The following is a 27,303-nucleotide window of genomic DNA, read 5'->3' on the forward strand; positions in this document are numbered from 1 at the left end:
CCTACACGCCTTCAAATACATTATGTTTCCCCATAGCATTTGGCCAGAGACGCCTGTCCTTTCTCACAGAATAAAACTAACTTTATGGTCTCAAGCAGAAAAAGCCATTTTCCAGAGCCAGCTCTATCGCAGCCTCATCAAGCTGCAAAGTAAGTCAGAAGCCTCAAAAGACACCATGAAAACAGGAGGACAGGGAGATACACATTTGAGCTTTGCTCAAATATGTTCCCATTAATAAAGCCACGTATTAACGGTTACCCTGAGGACTTTACTCTTAGCAAGCCAAATTCAAGTATTCTGAAATAAATCCTTTAGGCTGAGGATCAAGGAGAGGATTCAGGATTATTTACTGAAGGAGCAGGGAGAAAGGGTGAGCGTACACTGTCCCTTTTACACGAAAAGTGCATATTATGAGGTCTGAAGCACAAACTAATCAAAGCACATGCTGTCTGCTTTGTACCTGCCAGAAATCCTGGTGGAAGGGGAGAGGGTTAGAAAAGGGAAGAAAATGAGGGAATGCTTGGTTACACCAAAAAAAGCAAACCATAATTAGAATAAAGACACAACTATCAGAGAAATTAGTAGCTGGAAGAAACACCCACCAGGTACCTAGAAACCAGAATAAAAGAGGACATACAGCAACCAGAGCATTTGAGTAGTATCTGCCAAACGAGCCCTGTGAAAACGAGCAACAGAATTAGCAGTACAAAAAGATAACAGCAAGTAGAGCTCTGTCAAAACTGAAATACACCACAAACGTTTGGTAGAGGAGGCAGGAAAGGATGAAGCGTGTTCTGTATGTGGACATAAAGCAACCCAGGTGTCCACAGAGATGTTTGTGCACCATGCATTTACCTGTGTTAGAAGCAATTAAGTATTTTCTTTGATGAAATTTGTTTTTATTAAAAACAAGCCAAGAGACGAATTTGCAGTTCAGTATCCGCACAGGTCCCAGCGAACAGGGAAAAGCGGTGAGGAACACAAGAGTAACTCAAAACTGCTAACCAGAGCAGATGGGAGGGCCAAGTTTGGCTGGGAGGAGAAAGCTAGCAAGCAAAGAAACCCACACACATGGACAGTGGTGTCAGCAAAGAAAGTCAAGAAGAGAAAAATTGTGTTAGCTCAGCTCAGATTTGCTGATTATCTGCAATAAACTGCATTTCTGCTTGGCTCCACAAAGGGTCACAGGCAAGAATTACCTCCCACCAGTTTGTTATGACGCTTTTGGGGATGACAGAGGAACTTTCATATAAACAAGCATAAGGTTATTATCTATGTAAGAAGGTGCCTCCTGGTTATTATGTAAATATTACCTGCACTGAGATCAGAAGGTGAAGGAATTTAAAAGTGGGAAATCTGAAACTGGACAGTGATGTTTTACACATATTATGGACCGGGATAGCTGAATGCTTCAAGGTATCTCCAAGCAAGCCACAACCTAGACTCAGCAGCTCAAACTGCTGACACTGGGGACTCATTTATTTCAAACAGTCTTACAACAGACATTGGCAAAACCTCATACAGTTGGATTTAGAGGACTCCTCACCTGTTTTCATTGCATCTAAGCCAGAGAAAGTACCGAGTATCCTTCTCGGTTAACAGGCTCAGTAAATCAACTGCACGTGCACTTACACTGCTATTTACCAACTGCAATAGCTTGCCTTTATTTAGGTATCATTTAGAGTTGCATCCTTTCGAATCCTTTCAGAGGCGCTTAAACATCACAGGAGCTCAGAGCTCTGATCCAGTGTTTGGCTTCTGAATGACAACAGGACTTTGAACTTGTCTCACTGCAAGCTTGGGTCTACAGCAGCTTACACCACTCTGATGAAAGTCTCACGCTCCAGCCTTGGCTCACACACAAAGCAAAGGACCCCAGAAATTCAGGATAATAAACAAAAGCTCCTTTTCCCCCCCTCTTTCAACCTGGCAGCAAGATCCTTCAGTCCACCAGAAAAGGATGGTCCATCTACCTCCAGTCCTTTCCATGGGGATCCTTCCTGAGTACATTTTTCAGGCTCCTCTGCTCCTGAGATGTTGTTTAAATCATCTGGCAAGAAATCTTCCTCCTGAGCTGACTCCCAGCAACTCCTCTTTAATGAACACACACCTCCAGTTACAGGGCCTTGGCAGGTAAGAGTAGTTTAAGCTAACCATTGTACTGGCCCATGATACAAGCCTGCATTGTCCGGTAGAAGCATATTTCAGATTTTTTACTGGCCCTTACAGAAACCATCTGAAGTATTTTCCTTCATTTTGCTATTGCTCTGCATTACTCTACGGCATCCCCAAACATCTAGAGATGTAAATATAAATGCTGGCAGGAAATACTTAATTCATAAATTTAATTAGAAGGCATTGAAAGCCTCTGTAATTACTTACTGCAGCAAGGGTAGCAGGAGGGTAAGCTGTTGCTGGTAGCTTGAAGGCTTTTGTTCATATTAAGCAGCTGCAAGAAATTTTCCCCACAGGAGAACAAAAAAGAGCAAGTCAAGTGTATTCTGTATTAAACTAATAAGTCATCTAAGGTGGGGTTTTTTTGCCTAAATAGGTTAGACGTCTCTTAAAAGCACTACATCTTGCCTTCAGTGTGAGCACCCAGCTGCACAAATACAGATCTATGCTGTGCACACCTACCACATCCATTTTCTGCCTCTGCTCACACCTTTCCACCAGGCTGCACTGATGAAAGCTCAGCTGCATGATGCCTGGGAGCTCCCCTGTGGTGGCTCACCAGGATGGGGACCACACCAAAGGACCCAGGCGACAGGGCATAATTTTGCTCTCAGCAGGGTGGATATGCAGCTCACACTTTAGAGGAACACCACTAACAGCATCACTTCTTTTTTAATTTGAGAGATTAACCTTGTCAATCATTAATGCATAAAAAAAACCCAAACCATCAAGTAAACAGGGCATGAAAAAGAAAATTTTAAACAAAATCCATATTACAACTTATATAACATTAACAAAGCTCACACCGCATTACACGTGCTAAGATATATAATTCTACTTAGCGAGAACTTACTCATCACTATCATCTTGCTAAGCAAGATACAAGTAGCAAGTGATGAAACAGCACAATACCTCAGCTTGAAAATCAGACATGCAAAGAACATCTCCACATTATCCTCAAAAGCGCCCTTTCTTAAGCCCTAACAAACATTATGCAGCAGGGGAACAGCACATCCTAAATTAAATAGGACTTCACTCCTCCTAACCAGGGGCATGCTTTTCAAGATGGTAGGACAAGAGAAGGGACAACAGGAGATAATTCTCCTACAGATGGGTTAAAAAAGCATTTACTTTCCCACCGCCAAAATGCAAGAGGAGTAAAGAGACACAGTGGAAACGGAGCAGATGAACAGTTGTGCTCTGGATACCTTCACGCCACAGCACCGTGAGCTACACATTAGATTGTGTCTATTCTCACGTGAGCCTTTTGTTCAAGCTCAATATAAACACTTTGAAATGTTTGCAGACTGATTAATACTTTTTTTCCTACTCTGAATGAATAGTAATCAATGCCTCTTTTCCTCTGCTTTCCAGAGCTTGCTCCCCTGGGGGAAAAACTACTTAGACAAAAATGGAGCCAGGGACAGAGTTGCATCCCTACACACTCAGCTCAGCAGCAGGTCAAAGAAAAGTAAGAGTTCATGTTGGCAAATAGATCTGACCAAGGGTTTTTGCTGGATGAGTGTCTCCAGGGTTTTTGGTCTCAGTCAGTGAAAAAGCATTTAGGCTCAAATTACAGGAGCATTGTTCCCATTAATAAGGCAGTAACATTTACCCCCCTCCCCATCAACTCTATAAATTATCACTAGGAAGAAGGAGGGGCAGGAAGAGAAAAAAGAGGGTATTGTCTTCTCACCATAGCATTCAGTCACACGCACAGCAAGATGCTTCAGAAACTTGACACAACTACAATACAGAGGCACATCACTCCACAAAATCTTTTGGCAAGGCCAGTCCCCATCACCACATGACACCCAATTAGTTGTTTTGATGGTAGTTTTATGTAAATAAAATTGGTTCTGTGAAAAGAGCAGCTCATACATCTGCTTACTAATGCTGTAGCATTTAAACCTCAAACATATAGGCTCAAAATTCACACCGATACTTTAAACATTGTCCTGTAGTATATAATTAAAATGCAACTGACTGCACAGCTGGTTCTATTCTTTTAACTAAATCTCTTTCTAAATTATTACTTGCATGCAACCCTGAGTATACATCTTTGCTTGGAACTAAAATTAATTCTCTTTTCTGCTCTTCATCCAGGACCTAGCCTGCAGATTGTCAGTACTTTTCAGTACAACAGCTTGCTTGTGTCTGACTGCCCAAATACTCCTTTCACCTTAAAAATGAAGAGGAAATTTCCAGTAAACAGGCCTATTACTTTTTGAGCACACACCTATACTGCAAGTCCCATTACCTCTGCGTGACATTCCTAAGGATGCTTAGGGGAACGATGGACCTCTTACCCTTCTGCTTGAGCTCATCAGCTCCGCCAACGCACAAAGGGAAAGCGCCAGAAAGTTGTCTCCAGGTAGAGGATGCTTTGATAACCCAAGAGGAATACATAGTTAGAAACAGGCAAGGAAGAAAAGATGCAAAAAGGTTTTATCCCTCGGGTGCTACTATGCAAGTGAAACTCGAATGAGTAAGGTCAGCTCTGCAGCACCTCAGCTGGTGCTTGACCGAGTAAAGACAGTGTTGTTTTTTAAACTAAAACCCAAAGCAAGCAATAAAATGAGAACAAGATGCTATCAGACAGATCAGTCTACCATCAGCTTCTTTCATTACCAAGGGAGAGCCAAGGCCCACTTATTTTATACTCTCCTTGAATTATTCTCTCACCTGGACATTACCACTACCCTAATAGCCACAGCCAGATTTAGCTAGTCCCAAGGTGTCTTTAAGCAGACAGCCAAGCAAACAAGAACCTCTATTTCTTCATTTTCAACAGAGCAAACTGCTTCTAGGATGTTATTAGACTGTGGCAAAAAAAAAAAAAAAGTCCCAAGAGAAGATAACAATGAAGAAAAGTCTATTGCAGTACCCTAAATCTGCTGCCTCACTTTCAGACTATCCAAACCACAGCACGTGGACATCCAAGTGCAGCGCCAACATCTGTAACTTACATAAAAAGCAATTTCACTTTGCTACAGGTCAGAGCGAAAGGTGGGTAGGGCACAAGGCAAAGGCTACCTGTTCTCCACCCTTCAGCCAGCACAGATGTTCACCCCACTGAAAGGCAAGATCCTAAAAGCATGGATGACGATGCACAGTCGAGCACAGTACCTCAAACACTGACAGTGGGTTTTCAACACCCCTGTGTGGTGACTGTGTCCATCGCATCCAAATGCGCTGCAATTCAAGCCCTCAGTGCTGAGGAGCAGAGGACCAGAAAGTTGAGTTCAGCGAAGAGATTGCCTTTGGATCTTTTATCCAATGTGACAGGAACCGACTGTGGAGTGCTCAGGAACAGAGGAACGATTAGCAAAAATAGTGTGGGATTCGGCATTTCTTCTCTACAAACAAATCTTGTTTATGTAAAGCCTAAGGGATGAATGTGATAGCTTGACAACACAGAACGATGAAAGTGAGTGGATGCATAATAGACTGTCATAAACCAGAGGGAGAAACATTTGATATTTTGCAAAGGATATATGTACTTTTTTTTTTTTAATTATGAAAAGCAGATATTGGGTTTGTAGCAGGGGGAGAAGAAAACAAGTGTTCACAACATGCGTCATAGTTTTATGCATCAAAACTAACTGCCAAAATACTACCTTCCAATTGCCTGTTTTCAAACAAAATCCTGCTCTGCTGTCTGGGTAACCAGAGCACTTGTACACCGCTGATGACAGGGACCCCAGCTATTTGATCACCTTCTGTCTTTAACTTTCCTCACTAAACACAAAACAAGACAGGGAACTGCACGTGTTCAGCAGTGAAGCTGCTGAATGAAATAAACAAAGCTGCCGAATAAAGCTTTACATGCATTTTTTTCAGTGTTGAGGCTTTCTGGAAATGCCTGACACTATGTATCAGGTACATCACTCAGCAATGAAGGCATCAGATTCTGACTTCCCTTTGGAACAAACAGAAGCTTTATTTTCAGATGATGCTGATGAAATGAAAATATTGCTAAAAGCTGGAGTACCATTATGTGCCCATAGTGATATAATGGAAGGTCAACTAACCTGCAGTTATCTGCATCAAGAAGTCGATATGAACTGCCTTTACCGTACTCCTCCATACCAATGGGATTTATGGTGTGATTAATTGGGTCTCTGATTTCCATAAAAACAGGTAGGATGCTACGCAGCTCCACTTAAGCAGGCAGACAAAACTAGATCACAGCACGCTCAACATTTTACCAACACGTATCATGACAGCACAAACATCCAGAACAGTTGTGCACTGCTGTAGAAAGGACCTAAGGTTCAAAAGGGAAATGGAGTAAGGCTGTTTGATAGCGGGGGAAATACATACTCAGGATGCAGATAAAAACACAAAAGTGTCTCCTTCCTTTAGGAATCTGGAGATGAGTCTGGAAGGGAAAGGTCAAGCAAGTTTCCCCTGAAACAGCATAACTTGTGGGGCTCTCATGCAGTTATAAAGAAGCAGCAAGGAAATGTCATTACAACCTGTAATTTCCTGGCCTAACAGGATATAAGAAGAGATAATATTCTGTCTGTAAACATTAAAATAAGACCCCTTTAGAAAAAATAATCTTTCTGTCATTACAGAAAAAGCACTGCAATGCTACTAAACAATAAAAAGCTCAGAAGAGAATACTTCAAAGACTTCATTTAACTTACACCCACATGCAGGTAATAACTAAAGGGCTCTAGGTTAAAAAAGCCATTGAATAATATACACTTAATAGTCTAATGTACTCACCTTCCCATCATAGCGTTTCACTATAAACTGATCCAGGCCCAGGTCTGAAAGAGGGGGAAAAAAAAAAAAAGAATACTTAAAAAGAAAAATGCTTTTAGAGTATAAAAGTAAGCATTTCTTGGGTTTTCTGTTTGACTGAGGATTAGAAAGTAAAATGCACTGAGTAACATCAGTAGAAAGTACCAGAACAGAAGGAACATTTGTTTGGCTTCATGCATTTTGTACTTTGTATTTCGATCATGAAAGACAACAAAACTCATGGCATCAGAGGAGACGGCCTCCTTCTAGCAGGGACAGTAGGAGCACAGCTCCCAGCACCTATCAAGAGCCTGAAATACCCACCCCAAAGTAAAAGATTTCTGCACTATTACCAGGCAAACATTTCACCCCTGATGCCCTATGTAAATGCATTTTCATAAAACTCTTATTGTTTTCAGTAACACCTTTTGAATGGCTCACAAATGGGAAAACAAAGAATTGTTCCCATAGTGAATTGCGATATTCCCAAATAAATCCAAAACTTGTTCATATTTTAGTATAAAATTGCTCGTAAATAGATTTTGAAGGAGATAAGCTGTAGCTACATTCGTAAGAAGGCAAGTACTTTAGCCAGAAGGGCAGCTTGAAGAAAGGCAGGGAGACGGGTTATTTATACTAGTAAATTCAATCTCTCATACCATCACAAAATGTTTTTTCTATCTTGAAGAGGGTGAGAAAAAAAACCCTTAGCATTTGCAGAGTCAAGGCACAGAGCTCTCAATCTAACCCGCAATGCCTGGCAGGTTATATGCACACTGATGAATGCACGTACAAGCAAGATGACAAAAATATTCAGGAAGATTAATTATCTGAGCTTTGCAATCCAAAATCGGGAAGATGTGCCCTGAGAGGAGATTAAGCAGAACTCAAATTGAGCACTTCCAGTAATTTGGGAGAGCACAGGCCAATTTTCAGTTCTCTGAAGAATAAAACCCCTCAGCAGAGCGATGTCCCCTGCATTTTTTGCCACTGTTTATAATTATCACATCCTCATTTCAATTTAAATTAGAAAAAAGATGGAAAAAAACCAAAATAAAACCTCTCCCACGCCTGCTGCATCACCTGCTCGTGAAGGAGGATAATAAAAGCCCTCCCATCTACTGGAAAAGTTCATAATGTTTACGGTGCAGAAAATGGAGTTATTAATCGCTCCAGGGCGACCTCCTCAACCTTTCTGAACCAAAGCAGCTAAAAGTCTTCTGTCACCAATTGCAAATGCCAAGGTAATTTTCAGAGGACTTTCTGGATTTGTGAATATTCAAGCCAGAAAGCACCTTCTCAATATTTTGTGGGCCTGACAACAGAGTGAAAATTGCATGTTCATATGCATTTTCAGACTTTAATCTTCTTCTGAAGAATTTTGTCCTCAAAGTTGTGGGTATAAACGCAGTACAGTAAGTATTGTCACATTTAAAGGCAAGATTCATTAAATAAATGTGTTTATTTTACTAGAGACATGTTATCTGGTCAGAGCTCACCCCTGACCATCCATCTGGATGCTGACCACTAAGCTGAGCTTAGCTTATGTCCATGTGCCATAATAAAGTAATTTCTCAATCACACCTCCTCTTCCCATGCCAGGAAATAGTGCTGTAAGACATATTCCTGACAGCCCGACATTATACACGTACTCACAGAAAGCTAAAAAAAGAGATGGGTTAAAAATAGGAAGTGAAAGTATGTCTTAAGGGCATCCCCCCTCCCCCAACAACTGGACACTACTATCGGGAAAGCAAACAGGTTTCAAAGCAGACCCAAAATGAATGGATGTTTGTGTAGCTAAACAGCAAGGAAAGATGAACTAACAACTATTTTATATAGATATAGATATATTAAAAAATCATATATACTTATATATAATAAATATTTGTATAATATACAATAAATAATTATATATATACACAAGTCTGTATGTACATATAGAAAAGTTATTCAAAACAGCCAAATGATACCTAAAAGGCAAAATACCAGTACCTATACTAAATGAAGAGGCTAGTGTTACAAACTTTGTGCTCTCCACAGATGTAACATGAGATGGGCAAAAGGGGACGTGATGGGGGGTATGACTGCAGGGTACTAAAAAGCACCACAAGAGTTCACAGCAATAAATTTCAACAATGATGTAGTCAGCAAAAGAAGAACACACTGACGAAATCAGGAGTTTTGAATACAGGGTAGTTTGCCTCCAGACTAAGGTTTGGTCCAGCCTCATTCACCTAAGCATGGAAATGTTTGTTTCCATGTGTTTACTCAATTCCTGTGGCACCTAACGAAAAGACACAGAAAAACAAAGCATCTGGGTAACCTGAGACTACTCCTGCAAGGGACAGAGTGATGGACCTTGACTGACTTACAGCTTTTTGGTAACTGCATCCAAACCCTCATGCCTGGTGTAGAAGTTACCAGGTCTGTCCTCACATTTCAGAGCTTTGAGCATTTCATTATTTGCTGAAGAAACTGCTTACAACACCATAGCAGTTACAGAAATGTAGTTATTACCCATATCATGTCAGCCTCCTTCGACACAATCGCTTCCGACGAGAAGCAAATATATAACCTTGGTTTATGCATGTCTCGGAGATCAGGGAGAGAGACATTTATATGAAAATGCAACACAAAAATTTGTCACTGCTGCTACTGCCTTTTTTCATGTCACTGTACCAGCTTGCATTACCTATTGCAAGCACAAGCATATTGGTTCACATCAGTGTTTTATGCTCACCCTTTCTCCCAACCATGCACAACGATATCCCCTTTGTTCTGCTGGATTAACTACACTGCATGCTTCAGTCCCTCTATAAAATTCTCCTTACCATAGCTCCCAACAGAATAAGCCAATTCAAAAGCTGAAAAAGGGCATTTATATGTTCAAGGCACACAGTTTTACTCGATACATTTTCCCTTTCCCAATGCACTTTATTTTCTTTTTTATGGACTTAGCTATGTGTTTTTCCACAAGTCTTTAATCTTAATAGTTGACAAAAGGAAACCAAGAAACAAAGTGGGACTGTTGCCTGATGCCTGCTTTCTTTTTTCTTTACATTACATAAAAAACCTGAAAGGCCTTTCCTCCAAGACATTATAATAGGAATTCAGCATTTGTGTAGGCTGGAGAGCTAACGGAAACACTGCGCAAATGAGGACAATCACATCTGAACAAGGAAAGGAAATAATGTTAGTTATTACATCTCTGTTATTCAAAAGGCAGCGTGCTAAGTTAAAGCTACCGCAGGATTGTCTGGAAGTGATACACTCATAAAACAAATATCCCCTGGCTGGGCTATTCCCGAGGAGCTGCAGGAACACAAGCTAATAGGCACATTTAACAGTAAAAAAGAGCTTTTCCAACTTTCACTGAAAAGCCGGGGCTGAAACACTGTTTTCCCAGAAATGGATTAAAGGACTTCAAGAGAGACAGCAATGAAATCCAGAAATAGTTTCAGGAGGATACCTGGCTGCTTCATGAAGTCTCCCCGCGACCAAAGGCAGCGCAATGCACACCACAGCTACTCCAGATTGCCTAGGGACCACCCGGAGTAGTTGGGCTTTGGTGCTTGTTTCTGCCCAAACCCAGAGCTTTCACCATGACCTGCCCCAGAACAGACCTTTTATTTACATGGAACACTGTACACCACCTCACCTTTCACTACACTTCTGGATTATCAAAGCCCCTTTTGCTCCCCCAGCCAAGGGTTCTGCACCAGCCACGCGCTTTCAGCGGCACCGATGGTGACCTGCAACGATTTCCAAATTTGCTCACCATAGCCAGCTTGCTTGTAATCGTTAAGTACTGCTATGTATTACTCTTACAAATTCTGATACCACCTGAAGTACTACCAGGGGACCAAGGGCAACAGCAGCACTGCTGTGGAGTACCTAAGCAAGTACCATCACTAGATGTGTTATTTCAGATTAGACTGACACCACTTACTCATCAATACTAAGAATATAGGCATCCACTCTTATCCACATGATGGTACTTTCACAGTACACTAAAAATAAAAAACATTTCAAAATAAATCCAAATTACTTACACTCACTGCCTGCCACAATGGGGAAAAGAGGGTGTTCAACAGGAAACCCATATTCTCTGCGTTTACTTCTTTCTTTTTGGGCTGGGGAGGATGTTTTAATGGAGAAGGAATTATTTATGTAAAGGAAAAAAAACCCACAGGATAACCTGCTATTACTCTTGTTCAGCTCTAATCAAATCTAAAGTTAAATGCTTATTATATTTCCATTAACAAAAACATACATTCCACAGATTCACTCAAAGCTAGCTAATTACCACACTTGATAAATATCTAAACAATTACTAAGCTCTTCATGTTATTCCGTTAAAAAAAAAAAAAAAAAACAACAAACAAACCATGGGCAGCAGATGTTAGATTGCAATGTTAAAAAATATTTAACAAACTAGCATCCAGAAGAACGATTATATTATGCCAAGAACACAGTTAGGGTCAATTGGAAACCATCATGATTTCCTCTGGGATGCCAGCAGTTTTCCACTGATAGAAAAACCTTTTCAACTCCTTCCAGTCTTTATATCCTTATCAGATTTTTCACATTATTTGGGTAACATTTACTCATCATCTGCTTTTCCTTCATTGTTGCTTAATAGATAACATGGACTCTTTTTCTTGCAAGTAGATGAGCAAAAGGGCCAATTACCAAGACTGAAGAAGAGCCTGCTAACCATGCCTGCAACACACTACGTTACGGGAGGAGAAAATGCTGGACCAAGTTTTCCCCTCCAGAGCTGTAATCCAGCTTCTGATGTTTGTATGCGTATTTTCCCCTGAATTTAAAATGTAATCTGCAAGCAAAGAATGAGCTGCCTGAGATTTCTCAGGGGGCAACACTCTCAGGTTTGTGTTAAAGTCCAGAACTGTTTTGTTCAAAGAACTACTTTGCTCTCATTTATCTCCCCCTCCTCCACCAGGCAAGTCAGTCTCCCTACGAGATGTACATTCATAACACAACTGATCAGCCATACCAACCCATCATCAATACTGGAAGCCCTAATTATTTGTTTCTTCTGATGAATATCACATAAACATGCATGTAAATGCACCTCTCACTTGCTCCTCCTTGGCTAGGTTCCTGGGGTCTCGTATCAGACATTACAGACTCAGAAATTAGTCTTGCCTAGGAATGTTGTATTTTCACAGAAAAAACACCCACATCTATTCACCCTTCTGGTTCAGGAGATAACCACTGAGTTACCTCTCCCTCTCACTCACATCCTTTCCCTGAACACCTCTCCAGCAGATGTATTTGGGGGAGAACACAGAAGTCCCCACGAACAAACCAGAAGGCAAGTTCAGCATCTCTAGTTTCCTTCTGGGTCTTAAATATCCCGGTTGAACACTTTGCATTAACTTTAGCGATCTGTACAAGCCTAGGGAGTCCTCCCCGTCCCCACCAGACCAGGTGAGTGCTTGTCGCAGCTCATGACTGCTGGTTCTACAGAAGATCAGGTTCCTATTTTACAAACTTAACACAACATAACAAATCATCACCCAAGCACTGCAACAATCCGGAAGCCAGCTTGTGCTCAGCTGCTCATGAAGTCCAGACATGAAAAACAAACCGTTTCAAAACCGAGAATCAAGCTATACAGTCAGATCAAGTCACCAGACATCGGCTCCATCTTTCACAGCTCCTTTCCTCCAACACCATCCTGCGCACAGAGGCTGCAGGGGCACAGCTGCTGCTTCTGGCTGAGCTTCAACAGCATGTTCATGGTTTCTTGCAGACAAGAAAAAAAAAAAAAAAAAAAAGAAAAAAAATAGAAAAACCTTCCAGATCATTTCCAAGAGTTCAGCTATTTGAGCTGCTGCAGAGCGTGGTGGATCATGAAAAGTGTCTTGCATGCAGCAGGAATTTGGGTTAACCAGGGAGGCTAACACTGGAACTGGTTAGGTCTAACCTGTCTTCATTACAGCACGCTGTGATGAGATATGAAGCCTTTTTTTACTTCTGTCAATCCTTATTGCAAAGGCCAAAAAAACCTAGTACTGGCCGAGTATGTCACAGCTCCTTTTTAGTCCAGGATGCCCCAAAATACTCACTTTCCCCAGGAAAACAAGCAATGCAGAATGGAAACAGAGAAAGCTGGGGAAATTGAGGAAACTCACAGACTAGGAAAGAGAGGAGGACTGGGTAGGCCACCACCAAGCAGGTCCAAGCACTTAGAAACATTAATGCAGGCCAACAGCTACGTAGGACTACAGAGAATGCACCAGCAATGACCTGCAAGTATCAGGCACGGTTACAGCGCGAGTCATGGCTTCATACACCTTTTCCAGAAAAAGCCCACACTGTCTTCAAAGAGCTGCAACATCTAAAATGGAGGGTTTTGCAAACCCTAACCCAGAGACTGAGACGTCATTTTCAGCTGATTTTGGGCTGGGGTACCAAGCAAGCGCCAGGTACGAAGCAACCATCCCTGCTCATCCAGCCTTGGAGCCGAGCAACCTCTCAGCTACCAGAGGAGGTGGGAGGAAAAAAACAACACAGGACTGCAGGGAGCAGATATCACTGCCCACGCTTCTGTTGGCACTTGGACTTTTGAGATAGCAGATAAAGATTTTTTTTTTCTTCTTTTTAAAGCAGCTTCCAAGTTTAATGCCACTCTCTGGCTTATTCTGACAGACACTTGCAAGCTCAGCAAGAGTGTGTCACACCTTAAGCACATCTTGTTTACTTGGAAAAGCTACAGCACAAAGTTTTACTGAACTATTAAGAGAAAGCAACCCACAGGAGCTAATGAACTGGCATTCATTTCCCCCAAGCTAGCAAAACACAGTCTAGAATTAAGTTGACACTTTATTGACAATAAATCAAACCTTCCCCTACGTAATCCATAAAAATGAATCAGGCATAAGATACCTCACAGTAGATTAATAGTTTTAAAATAAGTACAACAGAGACTCAAATACCTCATTACTCTGTATCACTTATATTCCACAGTATTTTCTCTCCGTAAAATAGCAGATACATTAACAAGAAGTTACTCGCTGAGATTAGGACCAGTATCTTAAGCATTCAGAGCATCCCCTGCACTGCTCATGTTTTGGCCTGCTTATGCAGGACCAGCAGGTGATTGCTTCGCCACACAAACCTACCAACAAATACCGCTCACGGAAAACCTTGGGATCAACAGGACTGCAGAAAGTAACCCGTAGTTCAGTTCAAGCATTAACCTACCGAGCTAGTAGGCTAGTAGGCCTGATTGCAGCAGGCTACAACGCTACCTGAAGGAGATTTCCAAAGCGTGCTCAGGGCTACATCACTACCCAAAGGAGCACCCTGGTATGAAGGCGGGATGCTCCAGCCCTGGTGGAGGACACACCCGAGTCGTGACTAAGGGAGAAAGCAGCCTTGGCATTTCCCTACTAATATATTATCTAGATTATCCTATGAGTCAAAAGTACCAAATGGATGTAAAGTATGGAAATAAACCGGCCAGCAGGTAGCAGTCTTTGTCTTTAATTTCTGGTTTTAAATCAGAACTACCTTTTTTTTTTTCCCCCCCCACTACCAGCTTTTAAAACATTTGGGAACAAGGTTATGGCTAGTTTGACTTTACTGTAGCATTAAGTGTTTTACTCTTCTACTGTTTATTATGTATTAAAAAAACATTTACTGTGATTGCCATGATGTACAGTGCTCATAAGGAACAATCATCCTAGCAGCAGCTTCATCTAGAAGCAAGTCCATGACTGTAATGTTCTTCAAGACGGATTTTCAAACCAACAAGACAGAAGATGCCCATGCTCCTGCTTTGCCTGCTGATGGGCACCCAAAGCTCAATTTCCATCTCATTCAACTTTCCAAGAGCACCTCTAAGTATCACTAAGGCAATTTTCTTCCCTGATAGGCTGCTTTGTGTCACTGACTGGCAGCATTTACAGGCACTTAAAGGCAGCGACAGGCTTCACAGAGCCATTTAAGCAGCTCACCTAGCCAGGATAATAATAGTTACAGCAGGAAGTTAGTGGCTAAGACTGACAAATTATTTCCCATTAGTCACCTTTGCTTGTCTCCAAAGTAGGTATTTTCTGAGCACTCGTCCACCTATTTTCTGCGCACACTTTAAAATGCACCAAGCACATACATTGTATGGAAGAAGTAAAAGTGGATCAGATGCGTTCAAATTAAACATAGGATGTTTTCTATTTTTAAGCTGGTTGACAAAAAAAAAAATTACTTGCATGGGAAGACTCACACTCAACCAGGTGCTAGTGCTTTTCAAATTACCAGTTCAAGGAGCTTTAGATAGATGCTGAAATTGTGTGTTACTGTCTTATCTAAGAACACTATCGTCTGTTTATTGCTCAAACTACTTCTTCACTGAAGATGAAACCATGTCATTCATATGAAAACGACAGCCATTTTCAGGACTTGATAATAGATATCAATTCACCAACATTCTTTTAACACTAATGCCAGGATTATTTTTTTTGTCCCTCCTGCACACACTTCATATTGTTGTTTTCTAAGCACAAGCGTACATGGTATTTATTTAGCAGCTGTCATGCAAGACATCAAAGCAGTTTCACACTTTGTACATAAACCCCACTCTCAAAAAGTTAACATTTGGGGACTGAGGTTCTTCACTAATGCCTGCAGAGAGAAGAGCCTGTTTCATTCTTTCAGATACACTGTGGGAGACCAAGAAACCTGATTTCCCATGTCTCATCCAAAAGACAAATCTTCTCCAAAACAGAAGACAAGCAAAATCCTCCTGCTACCCCACAAAAACCAACCTCTTACCAAATGCTCAGGACACAGCTTTCCAGACCAGAAAAAAGTGTCTGCTCTCCTGCTTGTTGCCAGCCAAACCCCCAGAGGTACCACAGCTAACATGCTTCCCTGCAATCCGCAGGGAATTTGAAGCCAGCAGAGGCGAGTCCCACCCTGGCCAGCAGCATCACAGCTCAGCCAGGCACATGGGGCTGCCTGGACCCCTTTATTGCTAAGGTTTCCTTGCCAAAGCAACCTCCTTTTGTAGGTCTATGAACACTTCTTAAAACGTTTCCACTGAAGGTAATCTTTCACGATTAAATATGTAAAAAAGTAATCTCATCTGCTCCTCAAGGGCTCATGAGCTCTACTATGCTGCAATAGCACTCTAGGCAACATGGAAGGCATTAGGCTAATTTTGGGTTTGGAGCATGGAGATGGAATAGATAGTTTCATGAGGTGCTTTCTAGCCCTAGCAATCCCAGGTTCAAAGCTCCCAAGAAGCATACCACGACCAACACTTCTGAACCTGAATGATCACCATTATTTGGCAGTACTGCACTGCTGCCAGTCAGCCAGGTTCAAGCCAGCATGAACACACTGCAGGCTCTGCTGGAGACATGAGTGTGGCCCCTGCACAGCTGCACTGGTAGCTTTATGCCTCACTCATGCATCTGTTGTCTCTCCATTATCCTGCCGCACATCATAGCATTGCCATCACGTATGGGTTTAGAGCATCACTTTTTTTTCACTGTGGCAGCACCCTAATCAGACAGCAACCCCCCTTTTGTGCTGTACCTCTCAACATAACGAGAACGATACCAGACAATATAACTGTTTGATGGGAAGTTTAAAGATCAGGTAAGCAGAGACTGAAGAGTTTATTTCATTCACTGTATTAGTTCCTCCCATTACTACACACACATCACTTACTTTCTGGTTGTTTTTCATTAGGTGTTATTGATCTCACGAAATCCTGCGGTGTCATAAAAACCTCTGATTCACCATGCTCGTTTATGACTTTCAAAGTAGCAAAGTATCTGAAGATTTTGTCTGGTGTGGAGTAGGCTCTGATCCTGTTCTCATATTCCATGACCTGGAAATGAAATTTAACCAGCATTAGATGTGCATGGTTCCTCCCCCAACACCTACATTAGCAGCCACCCTTAGTCCTCTGAAGGTTTTGCCACAGGACAACAAAGCTGTGTGCAGCAACACAACACTTGAGAAAAAAATGCTGAAAGGGTCAACCCCCCTTCCTAGCCTCAGCCTTTTAACTACCAGGAAAATTGGAAATATCAGTTCCTGATGTCCCAGGATTAAGAGCAAACAGTAAGAGTCTTCACTATCAGTACGTTTTGACTGTTCACGATGGCAGAGGAAAAACAAATTAACAAAATCCCTGAAGGCACTTTTAAACATGAACATAAAACAGCACTAGTATCACATTCATGAATCTAAAGCAGCTCAACATTTTAACCATAGTGTTGAAGGGACTGATTTGTGATTAATAAATGAAGTAAAAGAAAAAAAGTCTTGGAGAGCTGGGAGAGACCTTTACTTTCAAGCTGAGCCTTGGAAAAAACTACTTGGAGCCACAGCTGGTTGCTCAGTCACCCAACCTCATTTTTTCCTCTTTTCTATCACATTGGCAAAATACTGCAGAAGCATTCCTTAGTCAGTCCTCTTCTCCCCACCAATCTGCCGCTTGCTAACTCTGCCAGCAGCAATTATTTTGTACCTAGAACCATATTCCCCAACACACAGCTGGAATTAATCAAAGAGAACAGAAAGCTTTTATAAACAAAATCACAACATAAGGCCACAAGGGAGGAAAAAGGCAAAGACCTACACTTCATTATGTATTAGAGCAGAAAACTTTCCTTCTTAGTTCAGCTTTTTATTCCTGCATTACATGCCATGTTTAACAATCCATAATGTACTTGAAACCTCCAGTACTTCTGGCCAAGAGCCACAGGAAAAAAAAAAAAAAACAACCAACGATCTGCTGGAAGAGAACAGGCAAGATCAAGGGTATTGCCAAGGCGGCTGTAGATCATTTACAGCTTTGGTCCTATTTCAGCCTTGTCGTTTAACTCAAACAACTTCTCCACCCTGATGTTTATCAGACAGAAAACACCCTCTCCAGTTTTTCATACTTCTAGGATAAAACAAGCCAAAGTTTTTAATCCCCCAAGCCAGGCTTCAGAAAAGCAACTAGGGGAAAGCAAAGCCTCTCTCCTCTACATTTGTTCCAGCTCATATCTCCAGCAAATGCAGCCAAAGCTGACATTATCTATAATGACAATATCTAAAGCGTTCTCCCCACTCTTCTTAGCATCACCATAGCTTTTTCATAATTCAGAAATGTCCTTGCATCAACCACTACAACCAGCTCCCTCTTTCCTGCAGTCATCAGCACAGAAGAAAATTTTTGTACCTTGGCCCTTTTGCTACTAGACTTTGCACCTATAATCAAACCTACTCCCATTTTTATTGCTTCAGTCCACAAGGTCCACCAAAGATAAGGGCACTGGATAGAGAACAATTATTTTATTGCAAAGTTGCAAGTCACCGTCTATCAGCCGAACCCCGGTAAACGACAACACACACTTTCCCAGCTCTTTCCAGCTGCCAAGCTGCACATCTTTGTCTAGAGCTCCCACCTGGCAGGCAGTAACTTGTTATGCCAAAGTTATCTTTTGACTCATGATTGCAGGCCCATATCTCACTCCTTCCTGTAGCATGACCTGATATCATGAATAATACCCCACCCAAGTTGACCAGCCAAAACCATAGTTAACTATTTTTACCTTTGAGCAAGGCAACTAAAACCAACTACAGTATCAAGCCCAGGACTGGAGCCAAGAGCAGACACCACAGACCATGACCAGCAGCTCCCTCCACTCGTGACACCCTTTCAACACAGCCCGCTTTCCAGCTAAAACACTTGTCTGCCTGAGACTTTACATTACTCCCGATTCTCCAAGCTTGTGGAAAAATTTCTTGCAAGGCACTATCAAATGCTTTCTTTCAACCCAACTAGGTAACTCACACCTCTTACTCAACAACTCCATTCCTGCACAAAAGACATTACTCCTGACACTTCTGCTAGTAAAACCATGTTTCATTTTATCCCATTTGACTTCACATCTGCAGCGGATCTTTCCTCTATATCTGTTTTAAGATCTTGCCAAGATGCTACTGATAGGCCTGTTGCTGTCAGGTGCTTTCCTTCTCATTTTTGGAGTATGGGCATTGCCTCGCCTGACATCTTTACAGAGATTCCTCCTTACCAGTCCAGCAACTTCACTGCCAACTCTTTCTTATTCCAAGCTCAGGGTAATCCTAAAGGTACCTGCCTTATTGATGTTAAGCTGTCTACATTTTGCTTCGACTTTGGGCACAGCAATTTTCCCACACCCCATTCAGATCCATGCTGCATGCTCAGTCCACCACGATCATCACTTGCAACAGAAGCAAAGCGTCCATTTACTACATGGTTCCTTCCTAGATCATTTGCCATCCCGTCTTCTATCCATGCGTACTGCTAAATGAAGAGCTTCATCAGATGACTGCCAGGCCCTCATAGGGATGTGATTTTGAACACACGGCTCAAGAACAGGAAAGGTCAGTTTGTTGCTCAAAAGCCATGTAGGGCTCCTAAAGCAATGCGGTGTGGCTCACAAAAGCTTACTAACGACACAGGCTAAAAAAAGGCCTCCTGTCTCTGCGTGCAGCACAACAACCCCACACAGATCTGCAAACCCAGAGGTTTGTCCCCATGCAGTCTGTGGTTTCATAAGAAATATATAAGTGGTTTTGGGCTTCCCCTCATCCAACAAAGGCAGCTGAATGCCTTTACAAAAATAGGACCCAAGCGTGCAGCAGGTGGAGAGCTGCCGGTCTCGTTTTGCATTAGGTCTCAGAGCAGCATCAGACAGCAAAGCAGGAAACTAAGGATTTTCAATGATCATCATCTTCTGATGCAAAGTTTGCCACGTCTGGCTAAAGAGAGCTGAGCTGGCCTACCGCCTCCATGAAGTCTCAAAGCAGCCTCTCTAACGCCCACTGCAGTATATGAAATGTGTGCTACCTGTTAAGCGATTTGAGTTTCAGATCCGAAAGGGAAAATGATTATGTACAGCTACTTAGTTTCATGGGAAGCTACAGTTAGTTTTAATTATCTGCACCCATTTGAGTTCCAACAATTAGCTGTGACATACATGAAACCAGAATTTTCTGGACAAATACATTCCTGAAAAATTATGAGGGACAACAGTCTTGAATAAGTCACAATGCAGACCAAAAAAAGTAGAACCTAAAATACCTGTTTAGTATCTCACAGGCTGTTTTCATCACAACTGAAATCGCACTTCTTCCTCAAACTTTCCTACAAGAACTGAGCAAATGCAGCAACACTTCTTCCCTTTTGCCTGCAGCTGAACTCACAATTGCCTCATTTTTGCTAACATGGTCTAATCAGCTGGCAAAAGCTGACAAATACGCTATAACCCATCCCTCTGACTTCAAGACTGGATTGAACACGAAGCTAGGTCAAGAATGAAACAGCCAAGACCCTGCAAATGGGAACAACTCACTTATTCAAGACTGAGTGCGAAACACAAAGTGGGTGATAATATGGGTGCCCTGATCTCGCTATACAAATGTGAAAATAAAAGCACACGTGTATATATTTGGGTGTACACACCACCATTTGTGAGGTGTTTTTTATACTGCTTCAAAACAATCTGGACATAAAATCATCCCAGGCAAGTCTCTCCTCTCATGATGTCTCACCTAGGGAATACTCCAAAATACTTTGCTGGCAAAGCGTGCACCCAGGCGGCTGCCTTCCCCCAGTATGCACCAGCCCTCGATGCAGTGGAGAGCAGCCAAAAATTCTCATCCTGTCCTCAGAACTGCAGCCTCATGTAATCAGGGGCCTCCAGAAAGACATTACGTGACCAGAAGGAAAAAGGCCCTTTTTGGCATTTATTAATAGAATATGTACTGGAAGAGAAAGATGAGCAAGTAATCCCTATTGCTCTACAAGAGCAAAGCTGCTGTTGAGACAGTCAATGTTTACGCTAAGCCTCAGGTTAAAAGAAAAAAAAATTAAATCCTGTGCAGACATGAAAATAAAGCTCTAAATTAACATCTTAATTCACTTCCAGAGCATCACTGGGGCCTCCCTGACCATGTGAAAGTGCACGTATCTTAGCAGGGTATATTAATTAGGATTCACTTTCTTTGTGTTTCCTACTGTAATGCACACCAAAATGAAGTCTCAGCATGACTAACACTCCTAAGGCAGCATGCCTGCAGGACTCTGCAAACACTGCAAGGGGATCTTGATAAAGCAGTCGTAATGCTGCATGCAAACACTTTTAGCAAGTTAATTAACACATCAGCCCACCCACCGCTCATCAGCCTTCAAACTACAGCAGCTATAGAAGCTATCTTTTCCTTTTCTGCCTTACACAGTCAGGAGCAATACATTGCATAGCCTGCAAGACAGCACGTGCCCAGTGACCATCCACCACATGCAACCCCAGCACCAGCCCCAGCAGATGCGGAATGATTTGTATTTCAACTTCCTCTTCACTGAATCACTTCCCAAAATAGCAATGTCAAGCCTACTTTATTATTTCACCACTAATCATCAACTTCATTAAAAGCAACATTGGGAAAACAAACAAGTGTTAAACACTTTCAGTTAAGCTTAATTTTTTCTCAAGGAAAACGCCACACTATTTTCAATTAATTATGGGAAGAGTTGGAAAGGGTTTTTACTGTGGGTGGTGGTGGTTGTTTTTTCTAAAAACATATAGAAGGGTCAGGAATTCCCTAGGTGCTATACAACTCATCAGAGGAGCAGCACATCCTGGGAGCAGCCCTGATTTTGAGTTGGGAGCCAGGGCACACCTTCCTCTGTCATCTGAGCTGGAAACATTCAGACATACCTCCTGAGCTGACTCACTGATCAAACACCAAGCCCACAATGGAGCTGCTCAAACACAAACATGGAACCTAGCACCTGGGAGACTACCAGTTGCATCCTGCATTAAACGAAGCAAAAGCCACAGTGGCATTCAGAGCACAGAAGATACACTCTGTCTTAAGGCTGGAGAGAAAAGGGCTTATGCTGGCAAAAAGATTGTGAGGTCTGTTTTAAGCAGTGTTCTCCCTGCTGAAATTGCTGCTCCCGAGTAGAACACTGTAGGAAGAAGGAAGACTATGGACTGAGAAGGGATCCAGGCTACATGTTGTTCCCACTGGACCTGTTGGGCACCCTCCACACCTGGCTCACGTCTTATTTGGAAAGCGCGGCCACATTCCTCCCCTGCCTAGTATGGGAAGGAAAGAGCTGGCCAGTGCAGGCATGGCTCCTAAAAACTGGAATAAAAGTCCTTGCTGGCAAACAAACTTTCTCTGGCTTCCCTTGCCAGAAGAAACCAGCCACATAAGGCAAAAATCAATCATTACATTTACTGTATCAACAAATGTTCTTTTTTAAATATAAGCGTGTGGATGAAGGTGGATCATTTCTTTGCTCTTTGCAACCTGCCTCCATCTGCTGACACTGGACAAAATAACCCGCTTTTCTTGAGTGGTGCTGGCAAGAGTCAAAGTTTTGCTGAAGCTGCCAGAGTACCTGACACCCAGTTGCCAAGAAAATCAGCAGAAGCTGAGAACCCATATTCCTGGACAATTCTGAATATCTCAGTGTAGTATCTTACAACATAACTTCACTGAGCTACCACCAGCGTGGCACAAGAGGGAGAGCTTGGAGCCCCAAATACCACAATGCACTTGAAATTTCAAGTTGTGTAATCTACTCTAACCAAGAACAGAATATGATTCAGCAACTTCAAACAGAACAGCTCTTAATTTTTTATGAAAAGCTGTTAAGCCACTATATATGACCATCCACAATTTAACAGCAAATGAGATGCAGCCTCCAGGATACGGATTTAAAAATAATTATCAGAGGCAAATCATACAGAAAGGAATTGTGAAGAGCATATACTCCCGTTCTCCTCTTTGGCACCGCAAAGATATTAAATCATCCAACACAGCCCCATAAAACCAACATCCAGACAGGTTTAAAAAAATAAAATACTGCTGTCTGCCAACTCTCAGTTACAGGATTCTCCATCAGACCAAATCGTACATCTTGCAATAACAGTGGTTATAGATAGTACCAAACTAGCTGTCAGACAGTTCTGTGGAGCCCAAAGCTCTCAGGATTGCCCAACAGTGAAGGCAGGTCACAAGCTGACAATGTAGTTCATTACTCAAGCTTTCCTCCTCTTGAAAACGTGTCTGATATGAAAATGAGATAGGCATAAGCATCAAGAGGGACACACAACTAACCATGAACAGGGAGTGAGGCTGTATTTCAACAACTACATTTACAAAGAATAATTAAAGAAAAAAATTAAAGTACACCTTTCCTATAACCCTCCTTTCCACATTCATCCTTTACTTCCTCCTTCATACACTGTGTATGTTCACAGGCAAAACCAGATGGACTCAGAGACACACATGCTGGATGCCCTACATGGTTTTAAAGCTTTTGCACTGATTCCCTACTTTGCACGCACCATCCTAACAGCCATCAAGGCAGGAGCCTTGATTTCTCAGCAAGCCACTTCTCGGACATCCAGCTGGAGATGGGAAGAGAGGTCTTTATTTCAGAGGATCAGTGCACTATGGTTTCCAAATAAACAAGTTTCAACCTAAAGAAATCAAGGTAGCATGCCAAGAAAGTAGGTTCCCAAAACAGTAAGGTCCCTTAGAAAATAAAGACAAGTACAGAGCAAAAGCCAGATTCTATACACGTGCTGTACCACAATTTGAATAAGATGTTCTGCAAGTCTTCTCCCTTCTTCCACTGCAGTGCAACGGCTGCAGGTGTAACACGCCCAAGTTCAATACCTTACGGTCCCTGAACCCAGAACGCTTTTTCTTCTTCCCTCCTGGCTGAGCTTCCTCGTCGGCTGATGCAACGGCCTTTCTGCCCTCACTGCCGCTGCTCTCCTCCTCCTCCTCATGCTTCACCTTCTCACTTGGCTCTGTCCTCGGATCCTGTTTTACAGAGGACGAGTCTTCTGCGTAGGCCCTGTACAAGGGAAAAGAAAACACTGGTTTAGGAAATTATCGGGAGGAGTGCTAAGGCTACAAAGTACAAAGATGGCCCTGCAAGGCTCTCCCTGAATGAAACTCCTGTTACAGTTCACCATGGAGGACTGAAAAGCAAAAACAAAGAAGTGATCAGTCTCCTTGGAATATTGCATACTTTTCCCTGCTGTAATCAAATTTCTACCCCCCCCCTCCCCAAAACCCAAACTAATAATCACAGGAAGATTTTCTAGTCCAAGAACGCCAGAGCAAATCACTCAGGCATTTATCGTACCCTCTCCCAAAAACTACAAATGCAAGAAAGATTGGGAAGGGCATACCATACCTCCTCTAGTACTAAACTCCACGCCTGGTCCCCAAAAAAGATTTATATGAAGTGATAGAAATGTGTTTTACCATCAGCACTGCAGGATTCAGAAAGAATAGCCTATTTGTTTCAGCTCAACTGATTTATCTTCTATCTCCAGCAGGTGACAGGCTGTTTTATTTCCCTCTTCCACCAATGACTCTTCTAAACTCCAGTGCTACAGGATTTGTGACAACAAAAACTGGAGTTGTTTATCCTCGAGCTCAAAACACAACTCTGGCAGAGCAAAGGACCCCTTTCCCCTGTTTCTAGACCAAGACTCAATACTCAAAATCACTCAGTCTAAGCCATGAGCAACTCACAGAATTGCAACTGGCAATAGGATAGTTAAATAAAAAGCAGGATAAATCCATAAGCCAAACAGTACTACGGCTTTCCTATGCTTTACTTGTAAAGCAGTTCATAATCAGAAAGAGCTCAGACCACATTAACATCAGTGAAATTATAATCTCTTAAGGATATGTTAACACGTCACAAGCAACAAAGCGAATGGTTTGACAAAATTATTTCTCTTTCTAAAGGACACAAACAGCTCAGGCAAGCATCCTAGCCTGCCTGTAATGAAGCGAAGCTGCCTCTACATTGCATTCCTGGTAATTTATTTTGGATTAATCACAGGGCACAGGGCTTGCACACAGTTAGGTGCCACTCATTAGCCAGCAGCCTTCGGATGAAAGCTGGTACTTTGCTACTCCCTGTAACTATGAACATGGTCATTTACAGCTGCATGAGTTTATTCAAAAAAGTCTGCCTTGGGAGAAAAACAAAAACAAACCAAGATTTTTTTAGTCTCCCAAGCTTTAAGCAAAAGGCTACACATTTCATCCTACCAGTTTCCTGGAAAACACAGATGTGGTATGTAAAACTAGCAGAGAAGAGTCTATGCCTGTCTCCCCAGCAATACAAAGCTTTGCAGCAATCTCAGTGCACCACCTTCCAAAGAAGAAGAAATGAGGGTAGGTGCTCCTTCAATTAATTTAAACGCTATCAAAATAAATAGACAACTCACTCCTTACCAGCATCCAATAATCCACTAACAGTCACAGTACAGGATAGATGGGGAAGGGCTAAAGAACTCAAGTCCTTCCACAGTACTGGTGGGAAGCAAAAATTTTATTATTCTAGCATAAACTCCCAAGAGTGAAACATGACAAAAGCAAATTAACTTTTGTTCATATTGTGACAAATACTTCAGCAAAGTACCAAAAGCACTTGAACATCCACCAAGATCCTAGCATTGCTTTGAAATGCAATAACCCATGGCACTATGGTTGGGTTAAAGCAGTTCAGAGGCTTCTAGTCCACCCTGGGACAGAATACAACTCCATTGCAAGGGTTTGATTTAATAAAATACACAAGTGCTTGGTGAAGAGCAGCACTAATCATGCCTTTTCATGCAAAATGGAGTCTAACATGCCAGCCTCTCCTTTCTGAAAAGGTGCTGAGCCTTTATTTGCCAATAAATTTTCATAAGTCTTACAGCGAAGCACCATCTTTAAGACCTCCACTGAACCAAACTGTCAAAGACAGGATCTGAGTCCTCCACAAGCACCTTAAGATAGGGAAATTATTTCCCCAGAAAAGCCAGATGCCAATCTGTCTCTTGGAGCTTCAAGTCCACACTGGCACCTCTACTGAAGCCCTTCCTGAAAGTTTAATCAGCACTGGCACATCCCTGTGGAGTTGTAGTGTTGGCTGATAGGCAGTTTGCTAGAACAAGCTGTCAGCACTGCTGGTGTAGCCTCAGCTGGCAACAAGGAAAGCCCTTGTGTAGGCAGGACACCAGTCTTAAGTAGCTCTGAGAGAATCTCTTGGGAAAAGGTCCTGGGGACAGAAAAGCAGTAGACAATTGATTGCTTATCTACACAGCTAAGCTATTCCACATGAAACATGCCAGAGAATAGATGTAACAGTGAAGATTTGCTCCTGTAATGCTTGACTGACAGCTAGCAAACCAGGGAAGAGATAGATGAAATTCAAAATCAAACATTTTCAGCAGATCCTACGCATTCCTTCAATCCATCATGCTGTCAAGCCAGCTACAGCAATACAGACATAGGCTGTTTGAATACAGTCAGCTCCCCCCCGCCCCCCTCTAGTTTATCCAGGTAATTAACTCTGCTCTACATTTAGATCACCATCCCAGCATACAAGCAAAATGAGCTATGAGAATAAAAGCAGAGTTTGTAGTCTACTTCTCAAGCAAGGTTTTAAACAGTACCTGCTATTCCTCACCTCACCTCCAAACTACTCACTGAATTAACCACTGAAGAATCTGCTCTCTACGTACACCTACTACTCCATCTATTTTACATCCTGCACAACCATCCTCTTCTGAAATCCCTGGCTTCCAACAACTGCAACTTCTATACTGCACCCACATAAAGGAGTCTTTCAATGCAGATGTCAGAGTAAGGCTGGAAAAAACCCATAGCTCCAGAAATATCCAGCCTGCTGGACTGCCATCAGCAAGTGAATTTTTTGATGAGACTGACTTTCCAATCGCATGCCTGTTGCTACAGTTTCTGCACAAGAGGGAAAGGAAAATACAAAGACTCCCTTCACTGTGCGCCAAGGCTAGCTGCCAGCCTCTCTCCAAGGAGCATGCCTGCCCTGGATCCCAGCTGCCATGCTTCAACCCTCCCAATCTCTTCAGGTTTCTATCCCCCTGCAGTGAACTGAATTTGAGGCAAAGACTGTATTTCCTACCTATTTAGTAATGTCTTCTTTTAATCCTTGGAGAAAGCCAACAATCAAGCGTAAGATTAGGTTCGTCATCCGCAAAGAAAACCACCTACCTACCACAGAGGACTACTCAGTGCTAAATTCTCACTTAGTACATCATTCTTTGAGAAAGCCAAACACATGCAACCATAGGACATACATCCATGAAGGATCCTGGGACTCACACCAGGCATTGGCACAATACTCCATAGTTGCAGGTCTTCCAATTAGAGAAATCACAACCCCTCACTTTAAAGTATTTTTCTTCTTTGAGTGACAGAAGCAGAACAGTGTGCTAAAATAACAAAGCTTTATGCCAGAGGTAACAGTGCTCAGTTATTCTAACCCTGAAGGCAGCA

At 42.2% G+C, this 27,303-nt stretch overlaps 1 protein-coding gene across 4 annotated transcripts in view; it reads right to left on the reverse strand.

Moving 5' to 3' along the window:
• Nucleotides 1-27,303, reverse strand: part of MICU1 (mitochondrial calcium uptake 1) — a 107,596-nt gene that overhangs the window by 59,113 nt on the left and 21,180 nt on the right. For 2 of the 4 annotated variants that reach the window (XM_069795858.1, XM_069795857.1), the window contains 4 exons: nt 23,650-23,833; nt 16,639-16,801; nt 6,913-6,956; nt 4,485-4,559 (listed from right to left, as the gene is read on the reverse strand). In XM_069795858.1, coding sequence (XP_069651959.1) covers nt 4,485-4,559; nt 6,913-6,956; nt 16,639-16,801; nt 23,650-23,833 — 466 coding nt within the window. The remainder of the gene's footprint in view (nt 1-4,484; nt 4,560-6,912; nt 6,957-16,638; nt 16,802-23,649; nt 23,834-27,303) is intronic. The other 2 variants (XM_069795859.1, XM_069795860.1) reach the window with 1 other exon arrangement.

This window comes from Haliaeetus albicilla, chromosome 11, assembly GCF_947461875.1.
Source record: "Haliaeetus albicilla chromosome 11, bHalAlb1.1, whole genome shotgun sequence".
Taxonomy (NCBI): Eukaryota; Metazoa; Chordata; class Aves; order Accipitriformes; family Accipitridae; genus Haliaeetus; species Haliaeetus albicilla.